The 15,655-nt window shown below is 36.9% G+C and overlaps 1 protein-coding gene across 1 annotated transcript in view; it reads left to right on the forward strand.

Annotated features, from left to right (window-relative positions):
• Window positions 1-15,655, forward strand: part of Smr (nuclear receptor corepressor smrter) — a 73,954-nt gene that overhangs the window by 21,080 nt on the left and 37,219 nt on the right. Inside the window, exons 3-4 of the mRNA XM_085483650.1 lie at window positions 11,993-12,671; window positions 14,683-15,150. Coding sequence (XP_085339776.1) covers window positions 11,993-12,671; window positions 14,683-15,150 — 1,147 coding nt within the window. The remainder of the gene's footprint in view (window positions 1-11,992; window positions 12,672-14,682; window positions 15,151-15,655) is intronic.

Genomic DNA, 15,655 nt, shown 5'->3' on the forward strand with positions numbered 1-15,655 from the left:
CACTCGGTTTAACTCGGCGGCAAAAGTAGGAGGAAACGAGGGGCGGACGAAACACGCCACTGTTGTCTATGGATTATGAATCAGACCGGCGTGTCTGGTCGAGTTTATAAAGCGGCGGGAGGGAAAAACGAGGTCGACTGATAAGCGACGGTGATAACGCGCTGCGATCTCTCGATACGTATGCACGCTTGTGCCCGAAATACAGGGTGTTTCTAAAACGAAGATTCCAAGGAAGGTGTGCTCCAGCGGTCAAAATAATAAGAAAAAAAGTTCGTATAAACATGGATCTAAAAACGCTTTTTCGAGTTATAGCCCTCTATAAAGATGAAGGAAAAATAAGAAATTCTTGAGTCTTTCTCGATTTGTAAAAAAATCTTGGAAAGTTACACGGAGAGAATTCTCTCTTAGAATTTATCCTGAAAATCGTGGTAATCTAAGACGATATAATATTGAAAGATTTTGATGAGTTTCTCTAATTAATATTTACCACAATAAAAATATTCATATCTATCACAATGAGATATAAAATATGTTCGATTAATTTTACTATGCATATATTAATATTTTTTATCGTGGTAAATATTAATCAGAGAAACTTATATAAGATTCTTCCAATACCATATTGTCCCACGATTACCGTATGCTTTTCAAGGTAAATTCTAAGAGAAATATCTCTCCGTGTACAACAAATAAGTATTTGTCAATTTTTTTACCTTTCTTTAAGGGAGTTATAACTAAAAGGAGGAAAAGTATCTTTGCACTCATGTTTATAAAAACTTTTTTTTTTATTTTGACCTATAATACTCTTAAAATCTCTGACATGGTTTTAGAAACACTCTGTGTATATATATATATATATATATATATATTTTCGTGTGTGCAGTAACACACGTGTATATTATATATATATATATGGTAATCTAATTCTTGTCCCGTATCTCTCTCTGTCGTAATATACATATACGCTCGTATATGTTCCTGTCAATAAATTTGTGAGTTTACGATAATAGGTTATCGAGAAAAAGGTATGTTCTCTCTTGAGAGATAAGATAAAAGGTATCTCGATAAAAAGAAAAGACGTTTAATTGGTAGAGCGTCAATTTGCAACTTTTGCCAGATTTTTACGAGATAACGAATTATAATTGAAATTAACTCTGGATTGAAAACTTGTGATATTACATCTTATATATATATATATATATATATATATATATATATATATATATATATATATATATATATATATATATGCGGATATTTTAAAAAATTTATACGTACGCAAAAAACATGATTAACTTTTTTTAACGAGTAATATTTGTGCTTTTTTGTATCTTATTTATTTTCTTCTCGAGTAATATTTTTTCTGGATGCGGAGAATGAAAGCACTTGCATTTTCTTTTACAAGTGCAATATATATTTCACGATATAATGCTGATACTTAAAACTCGATCTCTTGTGAATAGTTTGCCCTTAAATTACACAGCATACATTTATGACGTTCGCGTACGACTCGATGCCTCGTAAATAAATTGAGAACGGTGCCCTGGGAAAAAGAAGAAGCGCCATCATCGCGTAAAACATGTACGTGCGAAATATGTATGTTTAAACGGGACACTCATGCGCACAAATTAATACTCGATGCTCCGTATTCTTTTTTAACGGAGGAAATGATTAATGAGATAGAACTCGAAAAATACGATCGTGCAAAAATGTTGAAACTTTACAACAAGAAATGTGTGTTTCTTTTGTGTTTTATTTAATCTGAAATATTGACCATCACACATATACGATTTGTGAACGGTGATAAATGTCACAAAATAAGCTGATAAGTACACGTGATTTAAACCGATATATGTAAGCTTTTTTTTTTAAGTGTCGACTTTGTAAAAACGAAATTAGATCAAAATTCAATTATGAAAAATTATTTCGTATCGAAGATTAAAAGCGCGAACTTAACTTTGAGAAATATATAGTTTTTTGAAACTTGTTATTTCTCAAAAGAAATTTAATATAAAACTTTTAAAACTTATTGCTTAAATTTTATAGAATTTTTATCGAAGTTATCAACTTTAATAAAACAGGACGGAACAGTGATCTCAAGATTTTATACGCTTGTTTGAGATATATCCGAATAGTTTTCTATTTTTAGTTATCGATCTTTCGCATCTTGAAGTAAATACGTACTCTTAACGAAACGATGTTCAATAATTAGATAATCGTTTTGTTTACGTTCCTTGTACGAGATTGAGAAATTTGAATCGCGAAAAATATATATTCTACTACAATAATAATTATTACCGTTGATTAGGATCACGGATGATAAATATATGTATATCAGATGGAAGGAACGCGAGGTAGAGCGAAGGTGTTCGCGAAGGCGGCAAAAGAATTAAATACAAGGAGGCTCAAGGACATAGTAATTTTTTTCCCTCTTCAATTCTCGACAACAATTCCCGTGGAGTATTTTCTCGAGAATTTTGTGAGACCTTTCGCGAAAGATTGTGTGTGTTTACGAATTCTTCATAACATACATTGTGTAGTATTGATCTTATATAACACGAGTCAACTCGATGCAAGCGACATTTCAGAGGCAAAGAGAAAAAAAAGGGGAGTTTTTATGTTTTTACGACGTTTTATTTAAAATATATATATATATATATATATATTTTTTTTTTTTTTACATGAAACACTCGTAGATGGAATTTAGAATTTCGCGATATTTTGCATATGTGTAATCGTTGCCGGGACGAGTTCCTCCTCTTTTCTGGCGTTAATTTAATCGCGTGAAAAATAGGACTGCGAGAGAAATAGGTCGTGACAGTCGGTCTCATATATGTATATGTATACCCAAGACTCGTTCAAGAAATAGAATAAGCATCAATGGAATCGATCGATCGATCGTTTAAAATTATCGTTGGGAAGCGGAAAGAGGAAAGACACAGTCGCAGAATTTTTTCCAGGGAGGAGCATGATTAAATTTTTTTTCTTTTTTATGCTTTCTTAATTTTTTAAATTTAATTTTTTAATTATTTTATTTTATTATTTTTATATTTTTATATTAAATAAAACACACCAAAGGCATGATTAAAATTTGTTGTTTCTTATGCTTTCTTAACTTTTTAAATTTAATTTTTTTTATTTCATTATTTTAATATTTTTATATTAAATAAAATTGCAAATAGATTTCAGTATTTATTCACAAAGAGAGCAAGCAAATGTATTATATTTGCATATATTGACGTTTGAAAATTTGAACGATATCGACGAAAATTATAATTCGTTCTTTGATGCGATATTAGAATTTAGGGTGTCTTTGAAACTGGACTTTCATTTACATTCGATCTTTCAGCAGCTCTTTCTCTCTCTTTCGCTCTCACGTGTTTCATATACATGTAAATGTATACATGGCTATTGATCCTAACGCTTCTCCCTCTTCTACATATTCCCTCTCCCTATGTATGTGTATATGTACATATATATGTGTTATATATATATACATACCTATATTGCAAAGTGAAAGAAGACACATACATCGCGGTATAGGGTCGACGAGCTATTTTCTTTCTTCTTTCGATACTAATGTTTACTATTTTAACACCGTTACAAATTTGTTCCTCTGAAAAAAATTTGTTAACTCGACTTTCAACTAAATGTTATTTTGTTAATTGAACAGATATAAAAATATTTAAATTAAATCTAACAGAACGTATATTTCTTGAATCTTTGAATTACAATACATGAATTTGAATACATGAATAATGAATTAGTTCTCATATAATAACATTCTTTCGAGAATTGTATATATTTAACAAATTTGTTTAGTGCTCTTATTTTTTTAAATATTAAAAGAAAACTCGTCCATCTCAAATTTCTAAAGAAAGACGCGCAGAATATAGTTTATAGATTATTACAGATATAAAATATATAAAAATGAACATACATGTATAAGAAATTTTATATTTTTATTACCCGTTTTTAATAAGTGCTCGTAAAAGCAAAATATTGGTGTTTAATAAAAAAAAAATAAATAAAGTTTACGACACACATACATAATTCGAGTTATATATACTGCATTTGTCAGAACTTGTATAAGGGATCAGTGCACCGTGAAATCCGGACTCACGTCTCGCAAGCAACATTATACTCGCTTATTTGAAATTCATCATTCGTCGATGCATTAGATGCAACTATATATTTCTGTCCGATCGGAGCACGATCTGAATCTTCGTCGTATATATAATAATACATATAAATGCTTTCTCTCACGGATTATATATATATACAATGTTGTGCTTAGATGATTTTAAAATTAGCTGGATAAAGATGAGATAAAAATATGTAAATTCGTCTTAGATAAGATGAAGATGATTTTGTTTTAAATATATCTAGGTAAAAAAAAATTATATGAATGATGATTCATCTAGATAATTTCATAGATCATAATTTTTAAGACTATTTATGTAAATACAGTTGTAAAAAATGTAAATTATAAGAGGGATATAAAAATATATGTATTCATATTTTTATTTATAAATTTTTATCGCTTACTGCTCAAGTTCTGCTATTAAAGTATTTTTATGTGCTATGATTCTAAACCAAAATTATGTAAAAATTAACTTTTTTTTTTTTCATCAAAGATGCAGATATAAATAATACATATTTTTATTATCTACATAAAGATAAGGTGATGTCAAAGTTTCATCTAGATGATCTTCTGTATAATTTTCTTTAGAGAACAGCAAACATTGTATACATACATAGATACATATAATAATTTTTTTGCTCTCTCGACCTTCGGTATTACGCGTGAAAACGAAAAAAAAGGAAAGAAAATACACATAATCACGCATGAATTATCGCGTTTCCTCGGTCACGAATAAACAACGTGGTCGAGTGGAGGCGCCCCCGATAGCTCGGTTTTATTAATACGAGCGATGCTAGGAGCGCGAAATGGAATCGAGGAGCGAAGAGAGGGTAGCCGAAACTTAATGATTCGCCGTAAAGTGAAACGTCCGCAGTGTGCTTCGTATTCGCTGCATGCGTGCGTGCATTCGCTCGCCTGCATTCATACGACGGAGCCGGCGATATTATACGCACACAGATGCACGCGTTGACCTATGCACGAACGACTATATCGCATCGCACCCGGTCGGGAGGGAGAAAGAATAGATGACAACGCGGTGGGGTTGCAGCGGCAGAGAAGCCGCCGAGAGGGAGAGAGAAGTGGGAGGGGGTCAGTGACCGTTACGTCATCGAGAACCCATAGTCGAGGAAGAGACCATCGGTCGTTGGAAGAGCGAGCGAATGCCGATTTTAATCGGCGGACCTCGCCGCCGAGAAAGGACGGGGCCAACACGTTTCCACGAAGGCCCGCCCAGAGGCGTGAAAATTATTAAGTCTCTTCTTCGCGAGTCTGCCCGACTTTGCCTTGCCCGTCTTCTAAACTAGGTACTTTCCTCGGGACGATCGGAAAAAAAATTCGTAGATCGTCCCCGATTTCTTTAACTGCCCCCGAGGAGAAAAAATTGGAAAACGCGAGGATTTTTTGTATTTTTTTTTCCTTTGATATATACCGTCATACCCAATTAATTCTTTCTCGCAAACACAATTACACGTAACAATACACGTGTACTTTCTTTTCGAAAGCGTCTTAACAAGCTCCTCTTTTCAGGAATCGTAAATATAAAGAGATGTGTCACAGTATTAGAAATATGAGTAAATTATTGTCATTACGATCTATAAATGGTGATGAGGTTGTTGGAAATTCCCGATATTTTAGAATTTTATATATTAGCTACAACTTTTTGTTCAAAGCTATACAGAGATTTTTTCTTACAATTTCTTTGATTAATATTTACCACAGTAAAAAATTTATATATATATATATATCTTATTGTGCACTGAAAAAAAATTTACTAAATTCGAACAAATATATTTATTTCAACACCTACTGCCTATAATAAATCATTTGTTTGATGTAAGAAAATTCTTTTCAAAACAGAAAATATTTATTAATTTAATAATTTTTGTCAGTGTGGTAAATCATATTTTTTATTGCGGTAAATATCAATCAAAAAAACTTACAAAATTCTAGTCATTGTTCCACGATTACCAGAATTTTCAGGGTTTTAAGACAAAATTCTCTCTGCGTAAAGATGCGATATTTAATTTTACTTTGTACATCAGATCTGGGCGAATTTGCGAAGAATTCTCTCACGCGTTACGTCATGAGTGCATCAAGCGGTGCATTCGTTCGTGTATCGCGTATATCTCTTTGTTCGAAGTAGGTAGAGTAGTTTCTAGCGAGGTAAGAGCGTTTCGGATGTACGACTGGTCCGCTCTATTTCACGTCAGTTCGTCGTGCGAGGTAATTTCGCTCTTTTCTAGAAGGTTGGGGGACGAATTCAAAGTCATCGTACGGAAGCACTTTTATTTTTTCACGACGACCATTAGATTTGTTTGATTAGAATTCGTCATTTTTATTTTCGAATTTTAATCATCGGATTATTCAATGAAGATTCGCGAATTACACATTCACTCGCGTTACTAAAATGCAGTTGCATTTGGATTACATAGATCTTACGAAATTTATTTCATCCCGATTTTATCTTTTTTATCATTTTTCATATTTTCAATGAACGGGTTTGATGAAAAGTTTAATATTTCTCGAATTACGCACACGGAGAGAATTTTTTCTTAGAATTTCCTTTGAAAATCATGCATAATCGTGCATAAGAGTTTCTCTGATTAATATTTATCACAATAAAAACATGAATATGTACATAGTAAAATGAATCGAGCATATTTTTTTCTATCTTATTGCGGTAGATATGAATATTTTTGATTGTGGTAAATATTAATCAGATTCCAATACCTTATCCCATAATTATCATGATTTTTATTTGAAATTCTAAGAGAAAATTCTCTCTTAATATATACGGTGAACGAGACTTCTTTCAATGAATACCAGTGAAAAGATGCATATACGAAAGTGCAAGGCACGACGAAGAATATCCGTACGTTCATATCGCAAGGCATGCATTTATATTTATATTTGTCGCGATATTCCGCGTCGCTCTGTTTTTTGCGACGTACAACCTTGATAATAATATACTACTTAAATGCAGTTCATCAAAACGTTCCAAGCAACTCCGCATAAGAAGCGCGCCTATTGTTCGTCTCGCTCAGGTCGGTTGTATTTGAAACGTAGGCTTTTTTTCGCGTCGATTGTTCTCTGCAAATTATTAACAGTCTCTCGTTGCAGTTCTCGTAAACAAAGCGATCGATATTCATGAATTTCCCGGCGACGACGATCGAAGCGTGCATATACTCCGGGAGACGAGAAGAAACTCCGTCTACATCTTCCATTTCTCGTCGAAGAGGAGAAGAGACGAGAAAGAAGAGACTGCGAGCCCGAGGAGACTAAAAAGAAGAGGAAAAAGAAGAGGCAAGAAAACGGCGGCAATTGCGGTTGAACAACGAACTCTCGTCCGTCACCGATTAACCTTCCCGCGTAATCCGTTAGCGAGTAACGCGGGCAGGAGAAGAAGAAGAAGAAGAAGAAGAAGAAGAAGAAGAAGAAGAAGAAGAGGAGACTCTGCCTCGGCGCGGCGCCTTTGGTGGGGTCCGAAGTGACTCCGAGGCGGCCTCTGTTGCAGAGTAATGCAGAGCGGCTCCGCTTCGCTCCGATGCTCCGATCCAGCAACAGCGGAAGAGAGCAATCGCGGCAACGCCGCATTCCCGAGTGCCGAGCGACAGGCGCATTCTCCCCTTCCAGGGTGTCTTGGGGCGCATGCGCGTTGCCGTATCCCGACACGCGAAACCGCGCGCCAACCAAGAACCACCCCCGCGCGTCTTCATCCTCTCGTCTGTTTCTCTCTTTATCTTTCTTTTCGAACCGGCTCCGCCGCGGCGCACGCGCACGCGGATCTTGCCACGTGTGTGTGGCTCTCGCTGCCGCCGAAATGCCGTCCATCGGAGCAGGAACGCGCTCTGCCGTGCGAGAACGCCAATGGCAACTATATTCCCGCCGCGAATCGTTTTCGACGCGTCGCGCGATTGGCCGGCCGTTTCAGCCGGGTCACCAGGTACCCGTCGTTATTTCTTCTTCGATTCTCCCTTTACCGATATCTCTCTCTTCTTTCGACTCTTCGACTCTCGTCTTTTCTTTTCGGCCGACCTTTTCTTATTTCGCGCGAAGAGAAAAAGAGAGAGAGAGAAAGAGCGTCCAACTCTCTTCACCTGCATCTAATTTTAAACCTGCGTGTATGCAAAATACTTGCGCATTCTCGATTAGAATAATGGATCGTGGAACCTGCGTAATCCCGTTGTTGCTGTATAGCAACAGCGGCGAAATAAGTCGTACGATAAAGAGAGAGAGAGAGAACTGTTTTCCACTGTATTCCTAAAATAAGATTGTAGAAAATGTTTATCGCGAAAATAATCTGTAACCTTTCGTGTTGGATTCACTTAACTTTGAAACAAGCAAAATTGGAAAATGGAATGTATATTAAGACACTTTGGTATATACTTGCGGGATTGAAATAACAAATCCATACTTAGAGGGGGAGGAAAGGGAGGAGGAGCACAAGAAAATCCGAGGAATAATTATACCGCTATATCGGGTAACGGATGTCGACAATTTCTCGCGAATGTCGCGGGTCAGGCCGACGACTCGCTTTTACCTGGGGCGCGATCGATGGGAACCTTCGCGAGTAAAATACATACGAGAAGCGAGAGAGAGAAAGAAAGATAGAGATAGATGTCAGGAACGAGGTCGTTGCTAGACGCAAATGTTATTTGCGTGGAGAGCAAATCGCGTTCGGGAAAATATACCGTATTATATCGGACATTAACACACTTCGATGATCTTGTAATCTATATATTTCGTTTCGACGAAATCGATTCATCGGATTGCTTTGTATTATTTAATGCAGATATTTCAGAAAGGCTTACAGTAGGAAAATTTGGGTTTTCTTGTTAAAAACAGTCTCTGTTAAAATTTTTGTGTTCCATATTTTTAACACATTTTTATATGTAAACATATTGCTGTTGTGTTAATTGAACCTAAAGGTTAAATTAAAACAACTGAAAAAAATGTAAAAATAATATATTGTGCATCTATTTTTAATTTTACACAATAAATATGTTTTATTAGTGGCAAGAGATTTATCTGTTAAAATTTACAGAAAAAAATGTTGATTTTTTATTTTATAACATAAGTGAGGATGATGAAATCTAAAATTAACATATTTTTAGTTAATTTTTACATTAAAACTATGTTACTTTTATATAAAATTTATTTTAAATTAATTTTACATTTATTTTATGTACAAAATATTAACATGGTATTTGTGTCTCTATTTAACATATCTATATTATGTTAAATTAATGCTAAAAACGCTTGTGGATTGTTTGAAACATATGATATCGGTTAAATTTAATATAAATTTTTCAAAGCTTTCATTATCGATTATCGTTTTCGGCCTTTTAATATTATTTTAGTAATAGATGCATTATACATATATTAAACTCCATCCTTTTACCGTTATCAGGTGGTTTAATTATACAACAGCAATTCGCTTGTTACTGATTGATGATGCGTTGCTTGTTAAGAAAATCGTATATTATTTAGCGCAAGATAGACCATATTCTTTTTCTCACATTAATACTCGGGGCATTCGATATCGATCCATTTCATTTAATGTCTGGTGCTCGCTGCTGTCAAGATCACTAATTAGTTCAATTAAATTAACAGCCGGCGAGGTTCCCGACGAAGAGAGAGAAATTGCAATTTTTGCAATCACATTTTTTATTCTCAGTTAACTAAACTTATAGACTCCGCTCATTAATCAGAGTTTTATATAGATTTTTTAATGAAAATTGATCAAATTCAATCTCTTTCCAAAATATATATATATATATATATATATATATATATATTTAAATATTGCAATACATATGCTTTTAAATATACAGTTAAATATAAGTTTCAATTCTGTCACATTTTTTATATAATTTTTTTACATTGTATATTATATATACATTTTCACTTTTGGTGTCTTTAGGATTAATGATCCGCAATTTCCGTGCATTTTGTTGCGACGTACTCGGAGCGGATTCGACGTGATTACAGGCTGGTTCGATGAGATGCGCGATACGTCCGAGAAATCTCATCGGCAAGTACTGTTATTCGCGTGAATATCAACCAAGTTAATGAACCAGATCGCCAGGTGAATTTGTAAACTAGAAGAGCGCGTATTTAAATTATTGTCACGATTTTGGCTCTCTTTCTCTCTCTCTCTCTCTCTCTCTTTCTCAATGAGTTTATTTATGTATGCAACGTTAAGGCCGTTTAAATTATATGATTTAGTTCGTGGCTGATAGAAGATCCGTGACGAATTAATACGAGCCACATTTGTTACTGTATATATAAAGTGATTATAAGATATTAAATCATTCAGTCTTTGTAATATATTTTTTAATTTTTCAATTTTTCTACGATGAATTTATTATAATGATATAAAATAGATGATTATTCGCGTAAATATTTTAATGATAAAAATTAAAAAATTGTAAACAGAGAGAACGTTCAATTTTGTTGTAAAATTTCTTACATATCTCCGTCAAATTTTACTTTTTGATTTTAAACTCGCTATAAACGTTTTGACATTAATTTAATGGTTTCAAGCAACTCTTGCATTATCTCATGTATATTTTTTACGTGTGTCTCGATATTACGAATTACGAATTATTCGATTCATCGAATACATCATCATTTTATTGATCGAAAAGAGAGAGTGTGCGCGATGTGGGAAAATGAATCGGCGAAATGTTAAATTCAATTTAACAGAAAGTCTTCATTTTGACATTTCGAATTACATAGAGCGGGTGGTTTTCGGAAAAGGAATCAGAAATTTCGATGGAATCGTAAACGTGATTGGATAAAGAGAAAAAAAACATCCCAATGGATATCGATCGGCTATATAAAGTTGTTAGGCCGCTGTCAATCATATATGCTTGACAGTTTTCTTTTTCTTCTAAGCCGCTCAAATTGGATCACCCGTGTGTGTGTGACGTGTGCCGGTGACACAGGAGCCGATAAACAAACTGCTGCAAACGCGTTCTGATATAACAAGCTCACTGAATGATTAATATAAATACTGAGAGATAGAAGAGATGGATCGTCCTATATATCATTCTGACAATTTTAATTTTCTACTTTTGATATTTATAAAATTATATATGTATATAAAATATTTTCTCTTATATCAAATATTTATATATTTAATATAAGAAGCGTAAATATAGAAAATATTTCTTCAAAAATATCTTCCGTGCATTCATGCAAATTTCACGTTATCTATTTTACATATCGAATTGTGAAAATATCTTTTCGTATATACAATGCATACATATATAGTTTCTTATTTCGATCATAACAATAATAATATAGAGTAGGTTAAATCAAAGTTAATTTATTATTGACGAATGATTGATCTCGTGCGATTAGACTTTGATTATGTCATTACTTATTTTGCTGCTTAAATTTAACTACATTTTGATATAAGAAGAGGCTGTATAGTATGTGCAACGCGATTTTTAAATATAGTGATATTATCAATGTACTACTATCTTTTATCTGTCAACTGCAAAATATCATATCAGCTCATCTATTCCTGGAAAGCTCAAGTCTGCAAATGACACTCATTATCGCAGAGAGACTTATTATGTATCTCGTGTTTATCTCTACCTTTATACTTTCACATATTATATTGTCGAAGCTAAATTAAATAATGGTTAGATAATTAACAAAGTCGAACGATACAATAACAGTTTATAATAAAAGTGTCTTTTATCGTATCCAATAATTTCTACAGCACACAGCGAGAAATAATGTTATCCTCGCGCGAGAGCCTTTTTCTTTGATACTTACAATCCCTGTATACTCTGACGCGAGAATCTAACTCATATATTTTACGATTAATTGCAGACCAACGCAGAGCTATGTCAACATCAAGAGCAGCAGCCCGGTGTCTCCGAGGACGGTAGGAACGGGAGCGACGTACGTGCAGGGTGGCGCGGCCGCGTCCTCCGCGGCGGCTGCGGCGGCGACTGCCGCCGCGACCGCGGGCGGCCCTGCCGTCGTCGCTGGAGTTAGCACCGCGACGAGCAGCGGTAGCAACGGCGGCGTGGTCGGCGTCTCGAACGTCTTATCTGCAGCGGCGGGTGGCAACAGCAACGTGAACAACGGCAACGCGAACAACGGGGGTGCGAGCAACGGCGGCGGTGGCGGCGGCAGCGGTCCTGGTGGCGGTGGAAACGGCAGTGGCGGCGGTCCTGGTGGCGGAAGCGGCGGTCCTGGAAGCGGCAACAGCAACAACAGCGGCAACGGCGGTGCTGGAGGCGGCAGCGGTGCCACGAGTGGCACCCCTTACGTCACCGTACCATCGATGCTCCGTTACATTCATTCCTATCCGCCGACCTCGGTGTCGGCGTCGGCGGTAGCGGCGGTCGTCACCACCGCACCGTCGCCGGCGGCACCCGTATCCGCACCCGCACCCGTACCCCCTCCGACTCAGCCGACCGTCATCGCCAGCCAAACACCGCCACCGCCGCTCACCGGGACTGCCTATGCCGCGAGAGACGCGTATCGCACCGGTACCACGAACGTAGGTATTTCCATGGCGCGAAACTCTGCGCACACACGTACACGTATACATACACGGCAGACATAATACGCTGGTGTGCGCGCGCAAATATACTTTATCGTCATCTTTTCCTCGAGGTCTATCGCTTTGCTCGGGATATCCCCGATACGGCGTCGCGACGCATCGAACGGTCACGGTCACGCAAGGACGCCCGAGAACGAAGAGGATTCTCTGCTTTTTTTTTTTGAAAGTGTACTGTAAAATTGTAGTAAAATAATGTGAAGTTGCAACGGGATACGAAGAAGTTCCTTCTCGAGAAAATTGCTTCCTTCAACGCTTCTCTTATCGCTGTAATAAATATTTCAATATTAAGAAAACGGACGTTCGTACACGCATATGTATATTTATGCATAATATGATGTCATGTATTTACATTTTATGACTCTATTTTTAGACTCGTTCACTTTTATCTCGCCATTATTTTCTATAAATTGGTGCAATCGGTGAGGTGCGTGTAAATAATCTTACGTACGTGAAGATTATGCAAATAAGGAACTTGAATTTTCGCTCAACACAATCTTGAAAAGATTCGACGCCTTAAAAGTCTCTCTTTGTAGCTGTTTGCTAGCAATTGAGTCAGTCGAAAGTCTTCCGAAGGAACGATTTCTTGATTGTAACGAGCGACGTCGAGATGCCCGTTTTCGTGTAAGAATAAATAGAGATTCAACATTCGTAGCATCGAATTGTAGAATAATCGGAACACGCAATCACGCAACGCAATCGTATATATACGCACGCCGTATCGGCCGGGGCCTCGTCCTTGACTTTCACCGATTATCGGTTCTCCTCTCCTTTTTCCCTTTCTTTTAACAATACGATCCGCGTGCGCGTGCTGACGTTGTGCAGTTTTAAATATGGCACGTCATTGTTAGCACAGAATTGATGAGCAAGAACGATGTGCAAGTTCTTGCCAGACGTTTAAATCTATACATACATAGATATATATATAATTTCACGATGACGTAGCATTTGATCATGCTGACAAATTAATCTCATGACGAAACCGCGCTTATATGTACAATTAAAAATACATTTAGATATAATAATAGGAAAAAAGTTAGAGGTGAAAAGTGTGTAAAAGGAAATATGAGTTATATAAATGAGAAACTTGATACTTAAATATTAATGTATACGATATTTCTTTTACACAAACACATCCGAGTGAATAGCAATTTGCGATTACGATATCTACGTACAATTATGAAGTACTCGTGAGAATAGTTTTATGAAAAAGAACAAAATGATATCTCTCGTTCTTCGTGAAGTTTTTGGGAAATTTATTCAAGTATTTCTAGCGAATCGTGCAATATGATATTGCTGAATATCGATTATTCAATTTTTATAAAGTTTCCCGAATCTTAAATCAAGTTAGAGCCACGGCATAACACAGTTCTAACGGACATTATCATATTTAGCTCGTAGCCACGATGCGAGTGGGCGGGTGAAAGTTTCAGTCGCCCACTCTCGAGCTACACATACACGTGCTTGTTGTACACAATTGCATCGTATTTTGTTTATTTCTTACGTATAAATATTTCGAGCCGGTTGTCACGGTTTATACAATAATTTGTATATTACGGAAACAATGCTTGTTCGAATTTACGACATCCACGACAAATCATGACGAACGAGTAAACTAGAGCGTTGTGCGCGCAAAAGTATGTATGATAAGAAATAAAGAAAGAAGTTTTCGACCAGATGATTGCGCAAAGTGCGCGGGAGATGTAGGGGACAGTGCAGCGGTCGCGGGGAGGATATATATCGCGCGTTTTCTTGAACCGGGTCATCGATTTTCCTGAAATAGTTTCGCGGCGGGAAGGTTAGAAGAGAGTGTGGAGCGAGAGATAAATTGAACCTCTGGCGAAGAATAAGTTAGACGACGAGGAAAGGGGATAGAAACGATGAGATAGAAGAGATAGAGCAGAGTGGAGGCGGAATAAGACTTTTGACACTGTAACGTTTTTCTTTTCAGGTGAACGAGAGGATCGCTATCAGCGTGAGCAACAGTCCTCTGTCGCAAGTCGGCGTCGGGGTAGTGGCCGAGTACAGCGGCATGGGAGCCGGCGGCAGAGGCGATCGGCCGAGGATATCCCTCTTGCCGCCTACTGGCTCCTCGGTGACGCCAATATCGTCGCCGACCGCGGCTGCCGCGTCCGAGTATCACACGGCGGCGGCGAGAAACCCGTCGCGGGTTTCAGGCCTCATGCCCGTCCAACCGGATCAGTATTGTACTCGCACCGCCGTCGATATGGCCAGTCTGCAGCAAGACACGCCGCCCTTCAAAAAGATCCGTCTGGGTCAGCCGCATCAGCAGGTCCAGCAGTTGCAATCACAGCCGCAGTCGCGCTGTCAGAGCCTGTCGCCCGCGGACCCGTGCGGCGGCAAGCAGGAGCAGCAACAGCATGTGCAATTGCAGCAGCCGCTTAGGATAGACATCAGGGTGAGTGTAACGTGACAGTCTATCTTGATCATTTGACAGACAGTTTATATACAATCTTGAGAGTCTTTAAGGCTGTTGGTTGCTTGCTGATCATGTTGGAATTGTCACGTCAGAAGCGAGAGAACACACGCATTTTGAAATGAAAAGATATTTCGATGAAACAGTGTTTCGGATGACTTTAGCATACTCTTAAAATACCTCCAAAAACTATCCTTTTCTTTTTATAATCAATCGACAGCTGTAAAATGATTGTACGGTTGTTGACGATTAACTGTCGAGGGAAAAAACTTTTCAAGGTATTTTAAATAGGGTTTTCGAGATCTTTTCATTCAAAAATGGCATCTAAGAATTTTCAGCGTGTACTTTCTCACCTCTGACGTCACAATCCAACATGACCAAGAGAGCCTTAAGGGAAAAAACTACAAATTGAAACAAATGACAGAACGTTGTATAAATATGAAACGGACGTATCAAGTAGGACGAAATAGAACAACAAAATAAATAT

The sequence above is a fragment of the Nylanderia fulva genome, unplaced genomic scaffold, assembly GCF_048542155.1.
Source record: "Nylanderia fulva isolate GAGA-0341 unplaced genomic scaffold, ASM4854215v1 Scaffold26, whole genome shotgun sequence".
NCBI classification, from domain to species: domain Eukaryota; kingdom Metazoa; phylum Arthropoda; class Insecta; order Hymenoptera; family Formicidae; genus Nylanderia; species Nylanderia fulva.